Source organism: Diorhabda carinulata, chromosome X (assembly GCF_026250575.1).
Source record: "Diorhabda carinulata isolate Delta chromosome X, icDioCari1.1, whole genome shotgun sequence".
Lineage (NCBI taxonomy): Eukaryota > Metazoa > Arthropoda > Insecta > Coleoptera > Chrysomelidae > Diorhabda > Diorhabda carinulata.
Genome location: NC_079472.1, coordinates 4,730,761 through 4,754,162, shown reverse-complemented (window position 1 = coordinate 4,754,162; position 23,402 = coordinate 4,730,761). Strand labels below are relative to the sequence as shown.

At 32.0% G+C, this 23,402-nt stretch overlaps 1 protein-coding gene across 2 annotated transcripts in view; it reads right to left on the bottom strand.

The window, feature by feature from the left end:
* Positions 1 to 8,783: 8,783 nt before the first annotated feature.
* Positions 8,784 to 23,402, bottom strand: part of LOC130901196 (cyclic nucleotide-gated channel rod photoreceptor subunit alpha) — a 386,005-nt gene continuing 371,386 nt past the window's right edge. For both annotated transcript variants that reach the window (XM_057812379.1, XM_057812380.1), the window contains exons 11-14: positions 18,289 to 18,456; positions 14,364 to 14,594; positions 10,318 to 10,543; positions 8,784 to 8,886 (exon numbers count right to left, since the gene is read on the bottom strand). In XM_057812379.1, coding sequence (XP_057668362.1) covers positions 8,829 to 8,886; positions 10,318 to 10,543; positions 14,364 to 14,594; positions 18,289 to 18,456 — 683 coding nt within the window. In that variant the 3' untranslated portion in view covers positions 8,784 to 8,828. The remainder of the gene's footprint in view (positions 8,887 to 10,317; positions 10,544 to 14,363; positions 14,595 to 18,288; positions 18,457 to 23,402) is intronic.

The following is a 23,402-nucleotide window of genomic DNA, read 5'->3' as shown; positions in this document are numbered from 1 at the left end:
TAGGCCAAAATATGAACCACATTGCTAAAATCAAGAATGCTTGCCCTGTGGATTGCATGGAAGAGACCATCCAAACCTTATTTTTCTATTTTCTTCACGAAATTTCTTAATTTTTCTAAGATAATCTTGCTCCCACACAATTATTTCTGCTTTTTCTAATAATAAACTGTTTCTTTCTCGTTTTTTGTACTGAAATCCCATTCTTTCAATAAATTATAAAATTTTGATCTTTTAAAATCCGCGGCCAGTCCTTATCTTCGTTAACTACTATCAGAACTTTATCCACAGTGGGTAACTCATTTTGAAAGAAAAAATTGTGCAGAATTCTTCTAATCGCGCTCCTAATCAAATCATCAATTCAATTGTTATTTTTTTATGTATACTTTTTTGGATCGACTGCTGAATGATTAGTTCTATACTCTCGAACGATTCGGTAGACACTTGCAGAAGATATTTCCAAAATATTTGTCGTCCCTGTACTACACCTGACGGCTTCTGCAGCGGTGCGTCGCTCGCTCCTCCCACGCAGCGACGTGGTTGGCCCGGGATGTTCACGTGCTGGTCACGCGTTGATCATTGTTTTGGTTCACTATTTTCCTTCGATAAATAGACTTTGGTCTTCTATTATATCCTTCGGTCCCTTGATACAGTTGACTGTAGTATATTGACAACGGGGTGATACGATACTTTTTTGGCTTGCATTATATAGAATAAAGATACAAGGGGATGCAAGATTTTGTTGTTGAGCACACTTCTGTTCGACTTATAGATTGCCACCAATTTACATGAACACCCTTCATTATACATATATGCGAAGAGATTTTTGAGTATTTACCTCCAATTTGCTAGTGTTCTAAATATATTTTCATTTACTTAATACATGCTCAGCAGCTTCAACTAATTCCTTATACTTTAGCGGAAATAAAATTTAGTCATATTAGCTAAGCAGCTATTACATAATTTACAATGAGATGCCATCAAGCAAGATGATTTCGGAATTCACAAACATATTTTGAACACTTTGATTATTTTTTTATACAAATTTTTACGAAAAAATTGAAATATTAGAGAAGATTTTCACAATTTCACCCGATTTATTTATATCTATGTACAGTACGCACTTGTTTTATCCGCTTTGGGATATTTCGAAGCACCAATAACAAATATAAACAAATGTCAACGTATAGTTTGTTTTCACTCATTGGGCAGTGTGTGTTTTATTTCACACACTTTCCTAAAAATTATCTCATATCTAAGGATAAAAATTGTCATATATTTTTTTTTATTATATTTACACGTACTTACATATACTCTTAGGCCAAATGGGTACTTCAAGGCTTCATAGGTGAGAATAATAATCAATAATAATTACAAACATATATTAGGCTGTTTCTTCAAATATTCAAGATACAATTAATAGTTACAATTGACTTAGAAAACTTATATCTTACGTTATGCTTCACAAAAAAATTCCAAAAATGTATATTTTTCATTTGAAACGATACAATTCGTTTAAATTAATCTAGAAAGAGGTACCGGAGTATATTTAAAGTGATTTAAATCCGACAATTCTATACCTACATCAATTTCAAAATTTCGAAAATTTCATCGAGGTTATGTTTTTTCTAAAACATTCTCTATTTACTCAATTACCTATTTCACCTGAAACTTTTGAAATATTTTCTTTAACGGATTCTTTTGAAGACTTTTTTTTAAAATTGGTTGAAGTTTTAAATACAAAATTGTAATACATTTTGATAAAGGTTGGTTGATTTTCCAATAGAGTTTTTGCTACAATATTTCGTTCCTTTGCAGTAGTACTGTTTTCAACATTAAACTCTAGAGCAAATCCTCAATTGTTACGAAATGTTGAGGATAAAAGATAGCCGCTTCCACACTGTTGGTTCGGCTATTCAATTGCTGCCATGAGATAAACAAATCACATGTGATAAATCTCAATAAGCTTCCCACAAAGTTTCACTTGCTTCACTTGTTTCTAACTACCACTCAGTCAAGTTGTTTTGGAAAATACCTCAAATTGATTGTATAAAATTTTTTACACAATACAAATCAAAAAAATAATTAAGGCTGTTTATGGTTGATTCGCTAAGGAGGAGAATCATTAGAAGATGACCCACGTGACTATAACTACTCCAGAAAGTATCAAATTAGTAGACCGGCACCTAAAAACCAAACAAGTATTCTAATGATCCTACATGAGTATTTAAAAATGACACAAATTAGTGCAAGGTGGGTGTCTCAAATTCTTGTCATGTAGAATGTTGTGAGCGATTTTTAAACCATTACTACGAGGTCCAAGAAGGTGTAATTCGATCTTTTTGATTGACTTCAATGACTTCAAGTGAACGTGCCATATAACTCTAATTAACTAAAGCAGTTGCATAAACAAATTAACGAAAAAAGGCGCGGCAAAATTAGCCTTGTATCCGCTGGCTCCATGAGAATACTCTAGGCTTCACTGCTTCGATTTCCAAAGTTACTGTACACGAATGTAGTTGATCTGGTCCCGCTCCTTTATTTTTTGTTTGCAAAGCCGATAATGAGATAATGAAATAAACGATCACAGTTTTTTTATTCCTGATCTCTTTTTCTAAGTCAGAACTGCACTACTTATATGATCCCCTAGAACAATCTGTTCATCACGCCGATTTGCAGATCATCAGTTACTTTAGGGCTTCCATGGCTTTCATAGGTTTCAATTAACCTAATCCTTTTCACTTATTTACCCAGAAAGAAACGAAACTCTGCAACTCTGATACGCTCAAATCTTTCATTCTCTCATGAACACACATCAAGTTTGTTGTCGTCAAGAGAAAGATCGTTCGACTTTCTAGATGATGCTCATAAAATATTAGTGGGTCAGATAAAAACTTGGCGGCACAATAATAACGAAACAAGTCACTTTTACGAGCCGAAATTGACTTGCAGTGGAAGTAAATCCAATTTTTCTAAAAACGTACCTTTAGCTTTATAGAAATCAATGTTGAATTGAAGTTTTCTAGTGTGTTTCACGCGAAATATTTATTGTAAATTCAAGATGTGAGTCCCATCTCTAACTTTCACCTAGAACATCTAAGACCTTTTTAGTCCAGGCTACCTAGGTAAAAATAAGGTATTACCTACGATTTCCAAGAGCTTGATTTACCCTTAACTTCAAAATCTACACTATGCCGATATGTGTTTATCACTCTTTGGGGTGAAAACTACCCCTTATTGCAAAAAATCAATAAAATTATAAGTATGAGCGTTTAATAAGCGGAAAAACACTTTTAAGGTTTGAATAAAAGTTGTTTAATGTTTTAATATTGTATTTATAATTTTTCAGCTCTGCTTGATGTATTTAATCCTTTATAAAGCACCCCCGGTTTTTAGTCGCGCGTAACTAAAAAACTATAGATAGATTAAATTTGGATTCCTATTAATTTCAGTAGTTATTTTCAAAATGAAAATTTTCACCCCCTATTTGGAGATTTTGCTTTTTGAGGTAGTCCTTACATGTTGTCAAAATTTCATTGAAATCAAAGTAGGTTCATGGAAATCGGAGGTGAAAACCTTGGTAGCCCGGACTATTTTATGTTAATGGAGTGGAAATATCGACTGAAACCGTCGATATACAGATAGCAATCCATGAATATATCATCTGACACTTGACGATTATAGTTATTCAACCGAAGTAACTTGTGTGTAAGATTTCTTACAAAAAAACTGATGATTACCTCTCTTCAACATGTCAATTCGAAGAAAAATTGTAAGCTTTATAGCGAAAAAAAAAAATAGACGGATTTATCAACTAAAGAAACTAATTTTTCGTATGTAAGTGATCCAATTTTTTAAAAAGATTGTTAATAACGAAAAAATAGTCGTCGATGAATTATTTTTGCAAGAATAATATAAAAAAACAGCCTAATTTTCTCGATGGTTGTAAAAAATGTCTGTTTTTTAGATTGATAATAATACAAAGATTTTTATATACATTTATTTGGCAGATAATAAAAATCGTTGACCTTTAAATGCCGTTCTTACTCAAAAATACTTCAAACAAAATTGTTTTAAACACAAATAAAGGCACTGATCTTTGAGTAGACCAACAATTCATATATTTTTATTTTATAAGTTCGTTTCTAGTTATATCTAAAACGTGTATCATTTATAAAAATACTCATTATTGTAAATAATAACTATATAATTAATAACGATGTTGATAAAACTAATAATTGGCACATGAAAAATAGAGAAGAAATACAAAAATAAGTATATTTCCGTAAGTGTATTTTGGTATATTTTTAAGAATTTAAAGGCGTCTACACTTTGATCACAACATTGAATTTTGCGAAGTACTATTAGTATAAAAAATAACATTGATATATCCACGTAACAAAATTATGTTCATTTTTGAGAAGACACAAACACCAAACATATTGACACCAATCCAATTGCTGAGATTCTGATAAGAAATATCTACTAATAAAGGTACGTTTGTTTTTTTTTGACATTCTCATACTCTTGAGAAAACTTTCCACCCTGGTTGTAAAATTTAAATTCAATTGGAAAGAAAATAAAATTAATCCCACATATATGAAAATTATAAAGCTTATTTTAATTAATTATTTTGACTTAAGTGCACAGAAATTCATCCATTTTAAGGTCTCTAAGTTTGAAAACGATTTCTGGTGTTTAGTACCTTAAATCAAAATTGTGCCGCAAGATTGTGGACACACTCACCAACGAATCAAAGACAAGAATGTGAAAAGCTTCATTTAACAAGTAATTGTAGAAAAAATAACATCGCTCTGTATTAAAATGAAGTTTCAGGTTTTGTTCGTCGTTTTTCTTGCATATCAATATTTTAAAAAAATCGTTGCTCTACTCAACATAACCATTAACAATCAACGGTTCAAGAAATCTGCCATTTTATTCGTTATAGTAAAATCTAATCGATTTAATCTCAATTTTTATCCTTAGTTATTTAATCTATTTCTATCTAAAGTTATATTACATAAAATTTGGCAGTCAGTTATGAACAATTTCACTAAAGGTGTTAAGGTGTTAAAGTAACGTCCAATTGTTTCAGTTCGAAAAAATTTACAATTTTTATTGAGGTTAACAATAATCGAAAATCGAATATTTATCGATTCTAAAAATCGATATAAAAGTGTACTGTTTTTACTGATGGTTGGATAAACTTTATTTAAATGAGAAAAAAAAATGTTTTTTTTTGACAAAATAATATAATACTTTAACTTTAACTATAGTCCCTTGTAAACCCTTGTGACATTTTTGTAACAAACTAAAAAAGATCCCACATAATCCATGTGGACTTTTTTTATCGATTTAACTGATTATAACTTTAAGGTACATACCGTATTAACGAAATAATAAACGATTTTACACAGAGATAGCGTTACTAGTATATAGAGAGAAATGCTTTATTGTCAAAAAATTACTTACAATTTGTAGACAAAAGCTTATAAAAATTAAAAAATAACATAAAAATAAGTAAATAAAGATACAAATAAAATAAAATTTCAATATATAGAATAAAACCATAAAGAGTAGCAAAATTGTAGATAAGAGTAAAAGATAATAATTAGTATATAAGTCCATAGCAAAATTAAACCAGTATGCAGCATGCCCGGAATTAAATATTATTAGAATAGAAGTTGTTCAAAAAGTAGAAGGCACTTTCCAGTAAATATGCCCTAAAGTTATTGCGAAATGCAGGAAAAGATGATATCGATTTGATTTCAATTGGCAAGTGATTGTGCATTTTTTTTGCATTGTAAAATATTGAGCCTTTAACTAATTCTGAAGTGGAGTAGAAGCCTCTTTTTGATCAATTTTTCTATGATCTTAGATAAAGTGGGAAGGATTGAAATTGGGCGATAATTCGATGCTTGAAGCAAATGGGAAAAGTGCCAATTTCAAATGATACGTTAATCAAAATGGTAGTGTGATTATATTATATAAAGTTAATTTCAATAGTCCATTCACCATTTCAAATTTGAAATTCATAAAAAAATAGTTTGTTGGACTAAATTGACGCAGTTTTCAGTTAAATAAATAGGTAAGTGCCTAAATTTGGATATTTGATAATATATTTTGTATTTGTATGTGCTTGTGACATTTATGTAATATTGATTAGCGAGGGTAAAAAATATTTATGGTATACCAAATACAATAGTTATTGAAGTACAAAGTGTGTAAAGTAGCCTTTTTTCGTGAATGAATAAAGTCTCATGAGCGGCAGGCGAATACGACAATTACATGAATTGAAAAAAGGCATTTGCCCACGAATTGCCTACAATATGTTTTCTATTAGCCAAAATTTCATCAAAATACAATGATAATTTTCCTATAAAATATATATTTATTAATATTTAGAACATTTTAATCACGATTTGAATAAATTAACAAAGTAATAGATGAACTTAATTTATTAACTTTGTCAACTCTTCACTTCGACATTTCCAAATGCCACCTAAAAATAATTATTAGGTACTACATAAGTAAAAAAATAAGAAATGGCATCAGCGAGACTTGATCCTGGGATCTCCCGCATGTGAGCCTCGTACTCTAGACACTACACTACGGAGACCTTAATGATACATTTTTACACACTACTTCTCAAAGTATGTTTCTTTACGCATTAGTGCGTAAAGTTTTACGCACTCGAAACTTTGTCTATACTACGTACTTTGCGCACGGTAGTAGAAAAAGTTACTTTTTCTAGAATGTTTTCACGGCGTTAACACCTTCGTAAGAATGAAATTTTGAAATTCTTCTTACTGATGAAGACAGTGAAGATGGAATGGATTATGACGATGATGAGGTGATAGTAACTTTGAACCAATGTTGATGATATTGAAATTCAAATGTTGCTTGGAGAAGACAATAAAGTTGATACGATGGTGTCAAATTTCGAGGGTAAAAAAAGGATCACGCTGGACGTAATGACAAAAAAAAGTTAGTGGATATAATCCATACATGGTGGTGGTGATTTAGTTGACAGTATTATGGGATACTATAAAATTTTAGTGCGAAGTAAAAGGTGACAAAAATGTGCTTTTTAACAACTCTTGGATCTCACAATGGCAAACGCGTGGCTTCATGCATCACAAAACCATGAGAAGGATATGTCTTACACATTTCAGACTTGAGGTAGCTGAAACTTTGTGCAATTTTGGACAGAAAAAACCAATCAAGAGCCGCAATTAGATTAAAAGTGACATTCAGGCTAAAAAGATCCTGCGCAACATGTTTTTCATAGTGCAGGAATCCAGCTTGGTTAGAAAAAAAGTATTATTTGCAAATTCTTTAGGCATACAGAAGTCTCTCAAGCTGTATGTGAGAAATGTAGTATAACTTTATGCTACAAGAAAAAAATACTGCTTTAAAGATTTCCACATCACATAGAAAAAAAAGGAATATTAAAATATTAGATGTGAAAGATGTATCACGTTTCTATTTTTCTGAAATTGAAGGAAAAATAATGAATATATACAAAATGTTGTCCATTTTGATATTTATGTTTGGGGGTTCAAGGGGACAATAAAATCTTCCGCGTTCTTGTCATCTAGCAGTTCCAACGATTGACTATCAACATTCAGTTTAAAATGCTTATTATAGTTGCTTGCAAAATTTGAGCTCCTAATTGAGTATATGGGTTCGCAAAACTTCAAATGTATGTTCTAAATTCCCGTTTTTCAAATCTATGCGCTCTCAAAACATACCCAATAACAAAGTCAACTTGTTTGTAAATTTCGGCAAGACAAATTCAGTTCAGTCACCTACCAATCGTGGCGCTAGTATAATAAAAATGTGTCTTTACTTTCAATGTCAATTTTTAAGGTAAATAAAGATTTATTTCAATTTCTCAATCGCTTTACTTATCTGTGTTCTAAGTAGGAAGAATTTTGTAAAATTCAATGGATAATTGATTCTTGTATGTTGACCTATTGAGTTTCGAGCCCATGGACTCCGTGCGCAAAGCTCCGAATAAATTGTAAAGCAACTTGAAGAAATTTTCTAATAAATCTAAAGTATGATGATTATCTATACTTAAAAGGTGTGTAAGGTTCAAGAGATGAAGAAATTGATTTCTGTATTTCATTTTTATAAATATATGATATGATTATTAAAATAAATATAACCAAATAAATCAAAATCAAAATAGCTTGTATGCAAATAATCATAAAGTGTCACTAAAAGTCATATGGAACACTGAAATAATCATAAAACGACATTAGACAGTAATTCAGTCAAGCAACGAGATGAAAACAAAGTCCCGTCATGTATTTTGTTTTTATAAATACAAGAAGCGATTAACAAACCATCTCAATAAATATAACGAATGAAGTCAAAATATTCAACCTAATTTGACTATAAGATATCATATGACGTCAAAAATTAAGCGGAACACGCAAATAACCATAAAATGACATTTGACAGAAATCCAGTCACACCAACGAAATGAAAAAAAAGTCCCGGTATAATATAATTTTATCTATAGTATCAGAGTAACCGATTTTCTTTTTATTGAAAAACATTATCGTTTTCGTAAATTTGAATCAATTAGCGAATATTCTGTTAAAGTATCTCATGATGAAAGGAAGTATTCGATTTTTGAATACCGTTTTCCTCAATATTTCGTAGTTTGTTGGCACCACTGCGGAACACTTATAAAAGTTTGTTCAATTTAAAATTCACTAGAATCATTCGTAAATATCGATAAAAGTTTCATTTCGCCGCCATTACACAATATATTGCACGAAAGCTTGCAAAATTTGATAAGGCAGCGGATTTTGTTGTTAAATAATGCTCTCTCTGTTTCGTTCATTTTCTTCTTCTGCTAGACTGCTTGACGACCTACAAACAAATAAAATTCTTAAGTGATCTACAAAGCGTTTATTTATCATACGCCATAAAACAATGTTTGTTTGTTAAAGGTCCAATTCTAAATCATGCCGAACGCGAATGAAATTTTTGCAATCCACATTCCAAATTTATATACAGAGTGCCTCAACACAGAACAGAGGCATACATGGAAACTCAAATAATGATGATTGAAAGTTTAGAATTGAATCATCCATAATATGTAAACGACATTTTTTTAAATGATTATTTTGAGGTCATTACCTCGAATAGTTTGTTTGCTAAATATTTCAAAGTGACCAGCAGTTTAAAAATTGAAAATAAGTGTGTCTAGCTCTATCATATGTTTAAAATTTTGAGATAGTTCATGCCCTCTAGAAAACTGGTTTCTAATAGAGGGTCTTTTCCGGAGATCACTGATTGTCAATTTAAAGAGTGGTAAATATCATTAATTGAAGACTTGACTGTAGAATTTTTATCTACCACTAACACTTTTTTAGAGAAATGCTCTCAACTGTCATTATAAAATCTAGTACGCTAAGTTCAAAATATGAGCTCTGATCTCGAAGCTTTTTTGTTGTTTAATGCTTCATGGTAGTTACAGACAAATGTAGTTGGCTGAGTATTTGAATAAAGCAATTCTAAGAAGTGAAAGGACAATATGATTTTACGGCTTATTTCGATTATTTATTATTATTTTATTTTTATTTATTATAATTTATATTTTATTATTTTAACATTATATTATTATTATAACTTGGATTCAAAGATTGATCTGACATATCAAATCAACTAGGCAAGATAAATTTGTTAAAGTTGCATGCCAGAAAATATAATTATAAAATTTAAATACAATGTTGCCAGTAGTTGCGGCAAAATCATGAAAAATATGTATAATGTTTTCTTCAACGCCCTTTATCTTAAATACGGATGGCGTTACGAAATTTTTTTACTGAGCAAACGCCAAACAAATTCCAAAAATTGGACAATAACGCAATTTAAATGACAGTGTCATTGGTATTTGGAAATAAGCATTTGTTTGCGATTATTTGAATATTAAAATGTGTTCTGAAGTTCAATGTCATTCCAAATTCGTGCATTTTCTTATCAAAATAGGGAAGTTATACAAAAAACATTGTATGACATTTGTGTTGAAGGTGATTTCGTGAAATTTTTCATTCACAACATAAAACATCACTTTCAACATTCACATCATAAATAAATATTATTACTGGAACGGGGAGTTGGGAGTATTGAATAATAGGTTGTGTTTTGGAAAAAGTTGAGGACCACTTCTGTAGAATGTAAACATTTTTAAGGGCTTTGTTGTCACTCAATAAAAAAGAAAATATACTTATCGATATCGATAGTACAAGAATTATCAACGAATAACATTTTTAATGTAAGAATAAAGTGAAAATTTACCTTGATCCACAAATTTGCATTTCAATTTCCGCTAATCTGTTTTCAAGTTCCCATTGTTGCTGATTGAGCTTGATGCTCATCGCCGTGTTTTCCGACTCTACCGTTTGCAAACGTTCTCTAAGTCGCTTTATTTCACTTTCTAATGCTTCATGAGATCCTAGCACAGGACTTGTAGCTCCGGATGCTGTCACAAGTTGAGTCATGCTGTCACATTGCAAAGTTGTACCTGAAATTGAGATCAAGATTCTAATTTTCAATCAGTAATACGCTCATGCTGAGTATGGGCCTCAACTATTATTTAGTTTGGTTGTGGTATTTTATTTTGTTAGTCGTTTTACGATTTTTATTAACCTATTTCCAAATATCAACATTTGGAAATATTAATAGGGTTGTACTGTAGGCTTTAGCTGTGTTTCCACAAATAATGTCCAGAAATATTGTCCAGTAATGAAAAAGAACACAACTCATAACTAGTATTTTGAGATGTTGAATAGATTAGAATTTTTATTGAAATTGAGATCTCAGTAATTCCTCAAGGTCTCCAAGACTCCAAAGTCTGCAGAATCGGCACGCTGGGAAATAATCAACTCACATTAAAAATACAGATACAGAAGTTGAAGATGAGGGAATTTTAATTTCCTTTGATGTAAATTCATTATTACCCAGCGTGCCGATCCATGAAATACCTTAAGGACTAACTGAGATTTAATTATTTGGGAGCTGATGTAATCGAAGAATATTTGCAGTTAAAAAAATATTGGCAGTCAAACAACGAATTCTACAAACACGACGAAGAAACGGCAATAGGCAATTGCCTATCACCGTTTATGACTGAATTGTTCGGCGGGTGTAATTTGGGCGCTAACCATCCTTCTTTACCTGTCTGACCAAGAAGGGTAGATAATCCGACATGTATTTTCGGCGCTAAGAAGTGCAGGTAGGTCGAGTCATAAAATAACCCAATAGAGGGAAAGTTGATAGATCTTTAAGTAGGTTAGGTTAGGTTAGGTTATGTAAATCTCTTATTTTATATGTAATATGTACTAAATAAAAATATAAAGAAATATAAAATTTACTTTATTCTGTAGAGTGTTACAAAAATGTTGTGAGGAAACTTTATTAAGGGCAGATATTTCATTTGAAAAAAGTGCAAGGTAGCCCCCTCTAACGGTAAATTTTTTCAGACCTTAAGTGATAATAGGTCATTTCTCTTATAGGAAAATCTAAAAATACAAAAATATATCTTATTATAAATGTCGGTGATTTAATAAATAACTGTATTTCATAAATCATGTACTTCAGTCGGTTAGCGCCCAAAATACACATAAGATTAAAATGACCCTTCGGTCTTGGCGCCTAGTTTACATGTTGTAAAAAGTACATTAATCCTTTAGCGCCCAAATTACATCCGCCCGAATTGTTTATGAATCATTTTGAAAAGCAAATTAGTCAAGAGGTTCAGTATTTTCCCAGGGTATGGTACAGGTATGTGATCATTTCCAGTATTTGTTATGGATCGTATTACATTTTACATCTCAACGGTTTCCTCTCAATTTATTAAAGAAAATAGTGTTTATTTTTTTTCTAGGGCTATTTGTTTTGGGAAAAATATTTGTGGAGACCACGCCATGTGACCTTGCAATTAAAAATGCTTAATGCAGGTAGACATTTCTCCGAGCAAATTCCCTCAATAAAAGGATAATCCGTCTCCAACTGACTGACCGATAACTGGGTGCAAAAGGCGATGTAAAGATCCATCGTTTTTCGCACCCTGGAGAAATGTCTATTTGTATTAAGTATTTGAAGAAGAATTTGAAACTTCATCTTGAAAAAAAAGATATGAAATAAAGTATAATGTAACAGGAATATTGGAATAATACCCATGGTTAGTCATTTGCGAGAGCATGAAAATTACAGAGTCTCCAATCCAGCAGAATCTAATTTTATTGAAATTAAAAAAAAAAAAAAATTAAAACTGAAGTTTGTCACCTCCTGTGAAGTGGAAGTTGGATACTGCTTTCTGACTTCCTTGTCCAGTCTGTCCGACAATAACTCAATCAGGTTGAGGTCGGGTTTCTTCATAATCCCTTCAACTACAGATCTAAAATCTGTTTTTGCTTTGACTTGCGCTAAAACATCCTTTGACCCAAAAACATGTTCTTTAGGTCACTGCAATCTTTTAATTTTATTTTGATGTTTTAACCGAGCCAGCTTTCCAAAACAGCAAGTTTCTTTCAATCTTCTTTTCAGTGTAGAAGGTAGATACTTATATTTATTGATCTGAGGTAATATCTTTGGATTTGTAAGACACCGTTTCGAGCTTCGCTTGAAAATACGAAAGAGAAATTTGTTGAAAAAAGTGAATTATTTTGAAATTTAATAATTGAATTATGGGGTGGGCATTCATACTTATAGAAATAAATACACAGAAATAAACAATCGAAACAAAACCATTTTTTTGATAAAGGCATGGCATAATATTTTGAAATTTTGATTATTTAAAAAATTTCCAATCTACAATCGACATGATTATTTGTTGTGTTTTAAATATGGTATGGAATAACGTTTGATGTACGTATTTTGCTATTCATTAAAAAAAAGTGGAAAGCTGACCGCCGCAGTCTATCCATGAATTTTTAAACGAAAAGAGGATTTCAAATTGTGTATAAGCAACAGGACATGCGAATAAAAGATTCAAACGTCAATCTGGTTGTTCGCTTTCGTTTTTATAGCGCTAGAAAATTGGCTTAACAGAGTCGGATTGGGTATCTATATTGGAAACGTTTTCCGCACAAATGATCGCAATGGGTGACAAACATAAATATCTTTCGACGACACACATTGTCATATAGTTATACTATATTCCAGTAAAGCAAGTTTTGTTTATAAGTTTGGTACAAGATAAAAGCCTTTGAATCAGGAATAATTTTTCCCATTATCCTGTTAGTTAATTTTTGTGTTTTGTTTGTAATATTAAGCAATCCGATACTGTACTCACTTTTGTAAACAAAAGAGATTGACCATTTCGTCTGACTAAAATAAATGTGTCACTTTCGTTCTACCGTAAAATAAAATCAGTGTTTTTCTACCATTTGTACGAAGTTTATTTCTGAAACTGATGTATAAATGTTCACAAGGAACGTTTGCAGTAATATACAGAGTGAAATAAATTTATCTAGATGTATTGCTTGCATATTCTTAATATCAGATTTTTGAGAATGAAATTCCCATTTCATCTGAACCCACGTGTGGAAAACAATTCTTTTTTGATGATATTTTAGGTTAGAATAATCCATTTATAACCATTTTAAGTATAATCTAAATTTAGTATTCAGTCAAAATTCTATTGAGTTAGTAGATGATTTCGCTGACAAGAACCTGCAGTGGGAATCAATTACTCATGGATTAAGTTGAGATTTCTGGAACCGTTAGTAATATTCATACTGAACACACTGTTTACACTACACCAACACTCACAATTACACTGTCTGACGCGCGTTTCGATTACCAAGTTATCGTCTTCAGCGACTGAAGGTAAACTGTGTCAGACAGTGAGTGTTGGTATAGTGTAAACAGTGTGTTCATGGATTGAGGTGAAACAGAAAGGCAAGACTCCAGTCAAATGGCTGCAGACAGGCTAAATTCTTCATAATTGAGACCAACCCCCTAGACTAGGCGGAAAAAATATCACAGGTAATTATAGGAAAAGTAAAATTTACGTAGACATAATAATAGAGCCAAGGGTTATAGATACAACACAGCCAGAGTTGCAGATCTGGTTGGTCGGATCTGTGGAATGTCTGTGGAGTCACCAAGTCTTATTCCAAAATCACCGACATCCAGAGGATTATCAAATTCTTAAGAATCTTCATGGGATAAATGGAAGACGACAAAAAGATATGTAAGGGAATTATCCAGGCAATTAAAACGGACGAAGCCTGTCTATTTTTGGTAAAAGTTGTTGTATTTGTTACCAAGATTTTGGAGGAATTGGTTTTGAATTAAAAATATTGACCACAAATTTTGAAATGCAAGGAAAGGGATACCTGATCTTTGATGAGATCCTGCTATATGATGACTTCTTGCGCTCCTTCCACTGCTAGTAGAAATGGCCCCCGGAGAGTCTGGTGTATGTAGTCTGGATGGTGAACTAATTAAAGATCTGGGATAAGCTGGTGTCAATATAGGTAAAACTGGAGGTAACCACATATCTTCTAGAGCTACTTTACCCCTAGATTCTACTAAACCTGGCGTTGATTGACTTCTACCCATAGCAGCTGTAAATATGAATCTATATTATTGAATGTATCTAAAATGATATTTAAGAAGAATTTAAATTATAAATGGATATCAAATCTTATATATTTGAGGTTGTGCTACCAATTTTTTATTCTTACAAATATACATAAATGGAATTACTTCTATTTGTATTATCTATAAGTGCGATAAAAAGATAAGGAACTCGCTCAAACATTATCACAGCGTTGTCACGATTTTCACGAAATCACGAATAATGAATACAAAAATTTATTCAATATTTTCAAGTTGAAAATATACCAATGATTAAGAAAATCGAGTTTTATTAAGTTTCCACTGGTTGGAGGTCCTTCATTCAATCAACATATGCTGACCCTTTAATAACCAGAACCGCCGAGAGAGGGCAGATTGTTTACAAGAAACCCCATTTTTTATTTCTACATTTTCTCAGGCCACATTGAGTTCCATATACTTATAAAAAATATGAGAAATTTTAAGTTACTTTGGAACCAACAGAACAGATTACAGCGCGCAACAGTTAATAACAACGATGATAGTTCAGAGTATAAACTAGCAGATACTGAAATTCATATACAGGTGTGTCTGTATTGACAGTTGTAGAGATGTTGATACCTGAAATATTTGTATTTTTATTTTCAGACTATATTGCAGTTCTTCATTCCTATTGGTCTTTGGAAAAATAAGACATTGGACCAGTTGAAGAACTAGGTTACTTTCAATTCCCGATGTAGTCTAATTTGTCATAAGGAGTTGGGAGGGTCGAGAAAATAATGCTGTGACATAAAAATTTCTCATACAACCTCGTTTCTGAGTTATAGGGCCTTAAAGTTGCAAAATCGGAGCTTATATTGCAGTATATTATCAAAATTATACATTCGAACATTATGGATCTTTGATGGATGATTACGGATGTACATGTAGTATGTGTGACGAAATAAATAATTCTACACCACTATCTGAAGGCCAGAGGCAGCGCATGCCTAATGGTTAACAATCCATATCTTTTACAGAGACAATCTGTACAATCTAAAGATAGCAAAAATAACTTTTTCAAACGATCTTTCAACAAAAAATTACTCTTTGCTTAAGTCGATAAAATTTATGGCTTAGGAAATATGTAGATTTTTAGATGGTTGTACATGCCAAGAAAACCGTTCGCCATAAAAAGACATTCTGAAGAAAATTACCATAAATTGTGTATACAAAGACAACAGTGTTAGTGTTTGTTTTAGCCCTTTATGTAATCCTGTTGCAAAATGTAATACATCAGCCTTTGAAAATATGAAGATGTAACAGATTAAAGCATATTGTCACTAGCTACTACGCTTTTATTACCACCATAACATCTTGTACTCCATATAATCACTTCTAATTTGAGAGTTATGTCGCGTATCATATTTTTATGTTCCCCCTTTGACCTTATTACGAATATCGTGGACTGTAAAGTTAATTTAATGTCATTATTGCTTCTGGTTCGTTCTTTAATTGCTCTATGTTATCTTGGATAGACGGTGAAGTCGTCTAATATGAAGACATAAAAATGAACGTTAAAAAGGAACCTAAGACCTTTTACGATAATAAACAGATGACCCTTCTCTCATTCAGTGGTGTTGTTATCGAGTTCTGAAGGGAACATTGACAGTTAATTAATTATAGACTGATTGGTTATTTCCTCAAATTCAGTACAAAGGAAAATACAAGAGAAAAAACTCACGCAAACTGTTCAAGGAATTGTAATTTTTATAAAAATCAGTATATTGTTACGAACGGGTCTCCGCCCCAGAATCGGTATTTCCTAGATATATTGAAATTCTAAAATTTGGCGAAGGCACACTTTGACTTACTTTCTATAAACCGCGAAATCCGTTTCATGTTTTTTTTATATCCGTTTTTATAGCAAGCGGTTTATTTACATTGTTTCTTTCGAATAATTTCTAGGAAGGTCAGTTTATTTATCTATTTTGTTTCTTTATTTTTCTAGAATTCTTCAGAACTTCGTTTGGATATATAAGCGAGTTCGTTTAGCGCAGTTTAGTTAAGTTTATAATAAATAGTCGTTGTGAACAGAACGAATTAGCAAAGTAATCGAAAAATTTCAATAAATTCGTTAAGTTAGTTAAGTGATAGTTAATTATTAAAAGTTAGTTAAGTGTAGTGTATAGTATTTGAATAAATTAAGAACATAAGTGACAGTGTTTTAATAATCAACCCCACGAATAGGAATCGTATAAATAAATAGAAAAAAATTTCAATATATTAATAATAGAAAACACTAATACTAGGGCGGGTCAATAGATTCACTACTTTTCTGGAGTAACACAGATCCAGCTTATTTTTCAAATTGAGGTCGAAATATTTTGATCAAAGTTACTTTTTTTGAATCTTCTTGATAAAATTAAACATGGATTATAACAAAGGCAGAAGAAACAAAACTGATTATATGAAAAAGGAAGTTAATGAAAAAAACTGTTGGGAAAATTAAACCAAATGAAGGAGAAGAAGAGCTAACGAAGAACTCGTGGTGGTTATTAACCACGAAGGTCATAAATGAATATGAACTAAGTGGAACCTACGGGAGGACAAGGTTGATAGAAACTTTGTTGAGTATTTAAGTTTAGGAATTGATATAAAAACTCTATAATCATAAACAGACGCCATGAAACAGATAGTTATCAGTCATATATAAGAACAGGTCGAGTACAAACGACTTCAGAGAGAATACAGAATAAGTAACTGCTTTGGTATGGATATGTGAAGAGGATGGAGCTGAAAAGGTGGCTGAAGAAAGCATTGATGTATCAACCGTAGAAAAGAAGAAGACGAGGAACACCCTCAAGGACCTGGAAGTCATTAAAAAGATTTATACAGTCTTATATAGGATATATAATTGTACATATAGAAATAATTAATTGTAATCCCCGGAGGTGGCATAAGACGTAAGCGTTATCCTTCAACGTAACCGAACACCACAAACTGAAGGATTTGTATAAATACACATCAAAAACAAGATACATTAAAGCCCAAAGAGTAATATGGTTGGGGTGTACTAAAAGGATACCGGGAAAAAAATTTGCTAAAAGGGTCATTGAAAAAAGAGAAGAAGGAAGCAGATGAAGACGAGAGATGCAAATTTGGAAAATATTAGAGAAGTAGAAACAAATTGGCGTGTGAAAGTACTGATCGCAACTTGTGCAGATGAATTACCAAAAACTTAGTTTTTGGTTTAGATTAGTTCGCTGAAAGCTCAAGGTAACACCTCCTCCATTAAATTATGTTCGTTCAATCTTTCTCGACCTGAAATGCTATTTAAAAGTATATTAATATATTCAAAAGTACATTGGGAACCAGTGTTAGCTCGTGGTAAGAAATTTGGTATTCTGTAAAGTTTATATCGAAGTTTCTGACTATATCGATGGTTATCACAATTTTTGACTAAAAGAAACGCTCGTCGTTAGTAAAGTTGATACGGTCCCGTTTGCATTCAACTGCCCAAAATTATACTAACTCATCCTCCATTTGCATAGACACTGCAGCACTTATACATTATCCGCTTCCTGTGGAACCTTATCTGCAGAGACACATTGTAAAAATTGAAATGAAAAAGTATTGAAATTGAAAAGTATTTATCAGTGTTTATTCTACCGGAAATCTCAACATCCTATTTCTATATATATTGTTTATTTTTTATATTACCTTTTTCCAAAGGTGCCCTCTTATATTTCTCCAATCTTTTAACAGCGATCGCTTCCAATCGCACTCGAGCAGCGGGATATTCCTTGAGGACATCCCACATGTCCTTTTTACTGAGGACAAAAAGGTCACTGTATCCCACAGACCTGACACTTGCCGTCCTTCTGTTTCCTGTAACATCGATCAGAAAAAATGATACTCTGGTCAGTTTGAGAAAGCGAGAAACAATTCGAAAGTAAACTGGAAAAATATTAAGGAACCATTTACTACACTAATATACTATAAAGTGTGTTTTAAGGGGAAAAGCATGCATATATATTTTTATTTAGTGTGAAAGCACAATCAATGTTAGTTTTTTATTTAAAAGGAAACGAAAGAGATCAAAAAAAAGTTTGATTGTTTCGACGTCAATACAAGATCTTTATTATCATCAGTTATCGAATTATTACATCGATATTATCATTAAGCTTTCGTTCTTCTTTCATTTCGTTTTTTATCTTTAATGTTGCTACTCTTTTATCCTCATTTAAATTTATTTTTCTTTTATATATCTCAAACTCCTTCGTGTTATAAGTTTTTAATAATCAACTTGAGATTTAAAATAATTATCTAAATAATTTAATATTGAGTTAATATTTAACTTTAATAGTATATTCGGTTAAATACGAGGGTATATTGAAAAATTCTTAGCCTACTAAAGAAACAAACAAAATTTCAATGTCAAAATATTTTATTACTCAACATATTCTCCTCTTAATTGGATACATTTATTACAGCGAACCTGCAACGTGTCTAGACCCTTCAAAAAAACTGTTTCCTCTTGCTATGCAAACCAGACCTCCACAGCTTTTATCACCTCCTCGTTTGAAGAAAATTTACGACCTTATAAACTTTTTTTTCAGTTGAAGAAAGAGATGACAGTCGGACGGAGCCAAATTTGGTGAATAAGGGGGGTTTTCTAGTAATTCAAACCCTAAATCACGAACTTTTTGCATGGCAACATGAGATTTGTGTGCAGGGGCGTTGTCCTGCAAAAACAAAACACCTTCGGGTAGCTTTCCGCGTCTTTTCTCTTGAATTTTTTTCCGTAGAGTGGTTAGTAATGTCAAATAGTAATCTCCAGTTATTGTTCTACCCTTATCCAAAATATCAATCATAATTACTCCATGGCAATCCCAAAAAACTGAAGCAGATTTTTGGACACGAAACTTCTTAGGTCTTGGAAAACCAGAGTGGCGCCATTCCATCGATTGTTGCTTTGTTTCTGGATCGTAGAAATGTACCCAAGTTTCATCCATAGTAACAATTCGGTTTAAGAAGTCTCAAATCGAGCACAGATCGAACGCGATGCTTCTACCCTTGCACGCTTTTGATCAACATTCAAACATTTGGGGATCCATTTTGCAGCAATTTTCTCATGTCCAAATTGAACCTAACTATGTGATGAACGTGTTCTAGCCCAATTCGATGGTCTGATAAAATCATGTCATGAATTGCATCGATATTTTCGGGGACTGACACAGAAACTGGCCTTCCCGATCGGCCATCATCTTCAATGGAAAATTTACCTCTTTTGAAGCTTACAGTCCAATTTTTCACAGTCGCATACGAAGGACATTTATCACCAAGGATATTAAGCATATCTTCGTAAATCAGCTTAACCCTTTTAAATACAGATACTTGATGATGGCTCGATACTCCAATATTTTTTCACGTCAAACTTTGCACTGACACTTCTACTAAGTTATTGTTCGTTGCTATGGTAACGCCATATTTTGTTTATGCATGGAACTGGTCTAGGCTAACTAGATATCAATACATCCTCGTAGCCTCTGTATGCGACATATTTTTCATTATGATTTCTTTTTAAAGGGTAGGGTGGCACTTAACAAAAAAAAAAGAAATTTATGTCCAATGACCATCTTATAAGATATGTCTTTACCTGGGAAAACGAAGAGTTTCAAGAAAGGGATTAAAAAAAGGCCTGGGGAGAATTAATAACAAATTTGAATTGAATAGGTTGACATCTCCATACCGTTCACGTTTTACAATCTGTACAAATGCTTTACAATGTGTTGACCACTATACGGTACGAAAAAATGTTTACTCAAAATACTTTAGTTATGCAGGTATTATAAACTCGATTCATAACTAAAACTTTCTAAAATAAAATCAAACTGAACATTTATATATCTACATTATCAAAAGTTATAGAGTACCTACAAAATCACCTTGACGATTAAAGCATTTGTCATATCTGTCATCAACCTCTGCAATATCTTTTTCATAGAATGTAGCCGCTAATGATTGGAAGTGAATTGTAGAGGTTTCTTTGACCTCCACGTTGGACCAAGTCACTGCTTCAGTTTAGGGAAAAGATAAAAATCACTCGATGCTAGGTCGGGACTATATGTTGTTTGTAAATGATTATTGAAATTACTGAAGGAGTCGTTGGGATACACAAGCCCTGTGGGGAAGGGCATTGTAGTGGAACAGAATAATTCCAGAATTCAACATGCCTCTTCGTTTGTTTTGATTAAATTTCCGAAAGCGTAGCAAAAGTTCCACAATATGAATCTGCATTAATTGTTGTTTAAGGCTGCTTGAACTCCATAACTAACCCACCGTTTTGGTCCCAAAAACTGTTGCCATAAACTTAAGACTATTGAAAGTTCGTTCGAATTTTGTAGGTGTCGCACTCGCCGATAAAATATAACCACGCCCTTGTATAAAGTGAACAAATAACAGACACTATTATTTTTGTTTTCGACCATCGCTCGACAATATGGAAGGAAAATTCGTTAGAATGTATTATTGTAAAATTTAATGAATAGATCCTGAAGTGGTATATACTTATAGCTTAAAATAACGCAGAACTTTCCATAAAGATCATTTTCTCTGAAATTTTTATTAAAATAATTCACAAACTTAACTCGGTATAAAAAGAGATCAAAGAAAAATTGAATGATGAGCTACGTTTGGCGCAGAGCCTAATGGTTAGGTAATGATGAAATGGCACACGAGAATTTATTATAATCACCTAATGACTCCAAATATCACATGGGAATACGACTCGATAGGTGATGAAAGAAAATAAATGAGAAGAATATATTGAACGTATGCTGTGAAAGCAGTGGAAGTCTAATGTGTTTATAAATAAAAATACATCATGGAAGCATATTTTTCATCGTAATATGCTTGATGAACTGAGCTTTAATGTGGTTTATCGATTAATACGAACGGGAAAGTTTTGAATAAAAATGATCAACATAATATTTTGTTCATTAGAGGCTTTTATCACACAATGAAGTCTATAAAGATACTCATGAACTGTGAAATGAAAAAAAAAAAAGCCGGAGGAAGTCAATTTTTTATTTCAATTTATTTTTATGTACCAGAGAGTGAACAAACTTAATTTCTAATGCAAAACTTCAAAATGATTATAGTTATTTTGAATATTATCATAGAATAATCTAAATATTTCCTAAAATTTTCATAAATCTACCATCACGGTCTTTTATAACCATTAAACTTGGTTTATGCTCTCAAAATTGAAAGTTAAACTTTGAGTTAACAAATTAAAATACTAGATGAAAGACACTGAAATGATACTTGTAGTTCGTGCAGAAAAATAACAGTAAATTTAAATAAAAACTGAACTAAGACCTCGCCAACTTATTAGTTTAAGTCTTTAATTTTGTGAGGTTATGAACACAGAATCTGTCACGTGAGTCTGTATTGTTTTGTTAAGTACATCCTTGTTCTTTGTTTATGGAAATATTCGCGTTATTGCGCCCATTTCTGCCACGGTTTTATTTTCAAAATTGATATAAAAAACAGCAATGTCTGAAAGTCAGCAATGTCCGATGGGATAAACTGATAAACATGTGAGGATCTTTTCATATTTTTATGACAAGAAGCACCCATACAGGGAATTTATATTGGTACACGAGTCATTTATAACTAGTCTTAAGTTACTGCATAAACCAAAAAATTACCACCAAGGTATAAAGCTTAAGCTGTATAGAACAATAAAGAAAGGTTTCGATAGGCTAGATGCCCTGTGTATTAAAGATTACATAGCCGTCTCATTGGATTAATTCAATAAGTACGATTTTGCAAAAAAAAGGTTAGAAATTCTATTTTGTTTCAATGCTCTTCCTTACAAATTACCCCGAAAAATTACCACCAAGAAACCAAGCTTAAGCTGTATAATTACCCAGAACATCCAATTGTTTTCCCGTATATTAAGAAAGTCCAAACTGTGCAATGTATTCTTAACAGTTTAGATTAGTTGGGAAAAAGGACCCATACAGGGAACGTCTATTGGTTCACCAGTAATTTATAATTATCCTTCATTTACTGCATAAACCGAAAAATTACCACCAAGAAAACAAGCTTAAGCTGTATAATTATCCCGAACATCCAATTGTGAGTTTTTTCATATATTAAGAAAGTCCAAACTGTGCAATGTATTCTTAACAGTTTAGATTAGTTCTATCTAAATACGCTGGACCATTTAAGTTACCATTATTCCAGCCCATACATTCAGTTTTTCGGGATATTGGATGTGGGATTCACGCATTCAACGAGGATTGTTACGTGACCAGTCTCTACAATTTTCGTTTCCATTAATACAAAAAGTGGCCTCATCGCGAAACATAACATTACTTAAAAAATTTCAATCCTTTTGATTGTAATATTTTTCTATTATCAAACTCTTCACGTCTATCAAAATCGTCATCAATATCAAGTTCCCAGGATATTTTTCTAGTACTCAAGTGTGAATCGTCTTTTAACAGGACACAAACATCGAAAAATTTGTTTTCAGTTGATGAAGATTTCCTGCGGCTCCGATTTGGATAAATCTTTTCTACTAATTTACTGACAATAGATCTTGTTATTTCGGATTTAGGTTAGGATATAAATTATTAAAGATATTACATGTTTCTTGTTGACTTCTATCACCACATCCTAATATCATTCATATATCAATTCGTTCTTTTTGAAATAAACGATCGATTTTGACTTTCAATAAACTTCAACAATAGTAATTTATTGAAGCGTAAAATTTTTTATTTTCACCTAAATGTATTATTTTAACTTCGGCGCAGATA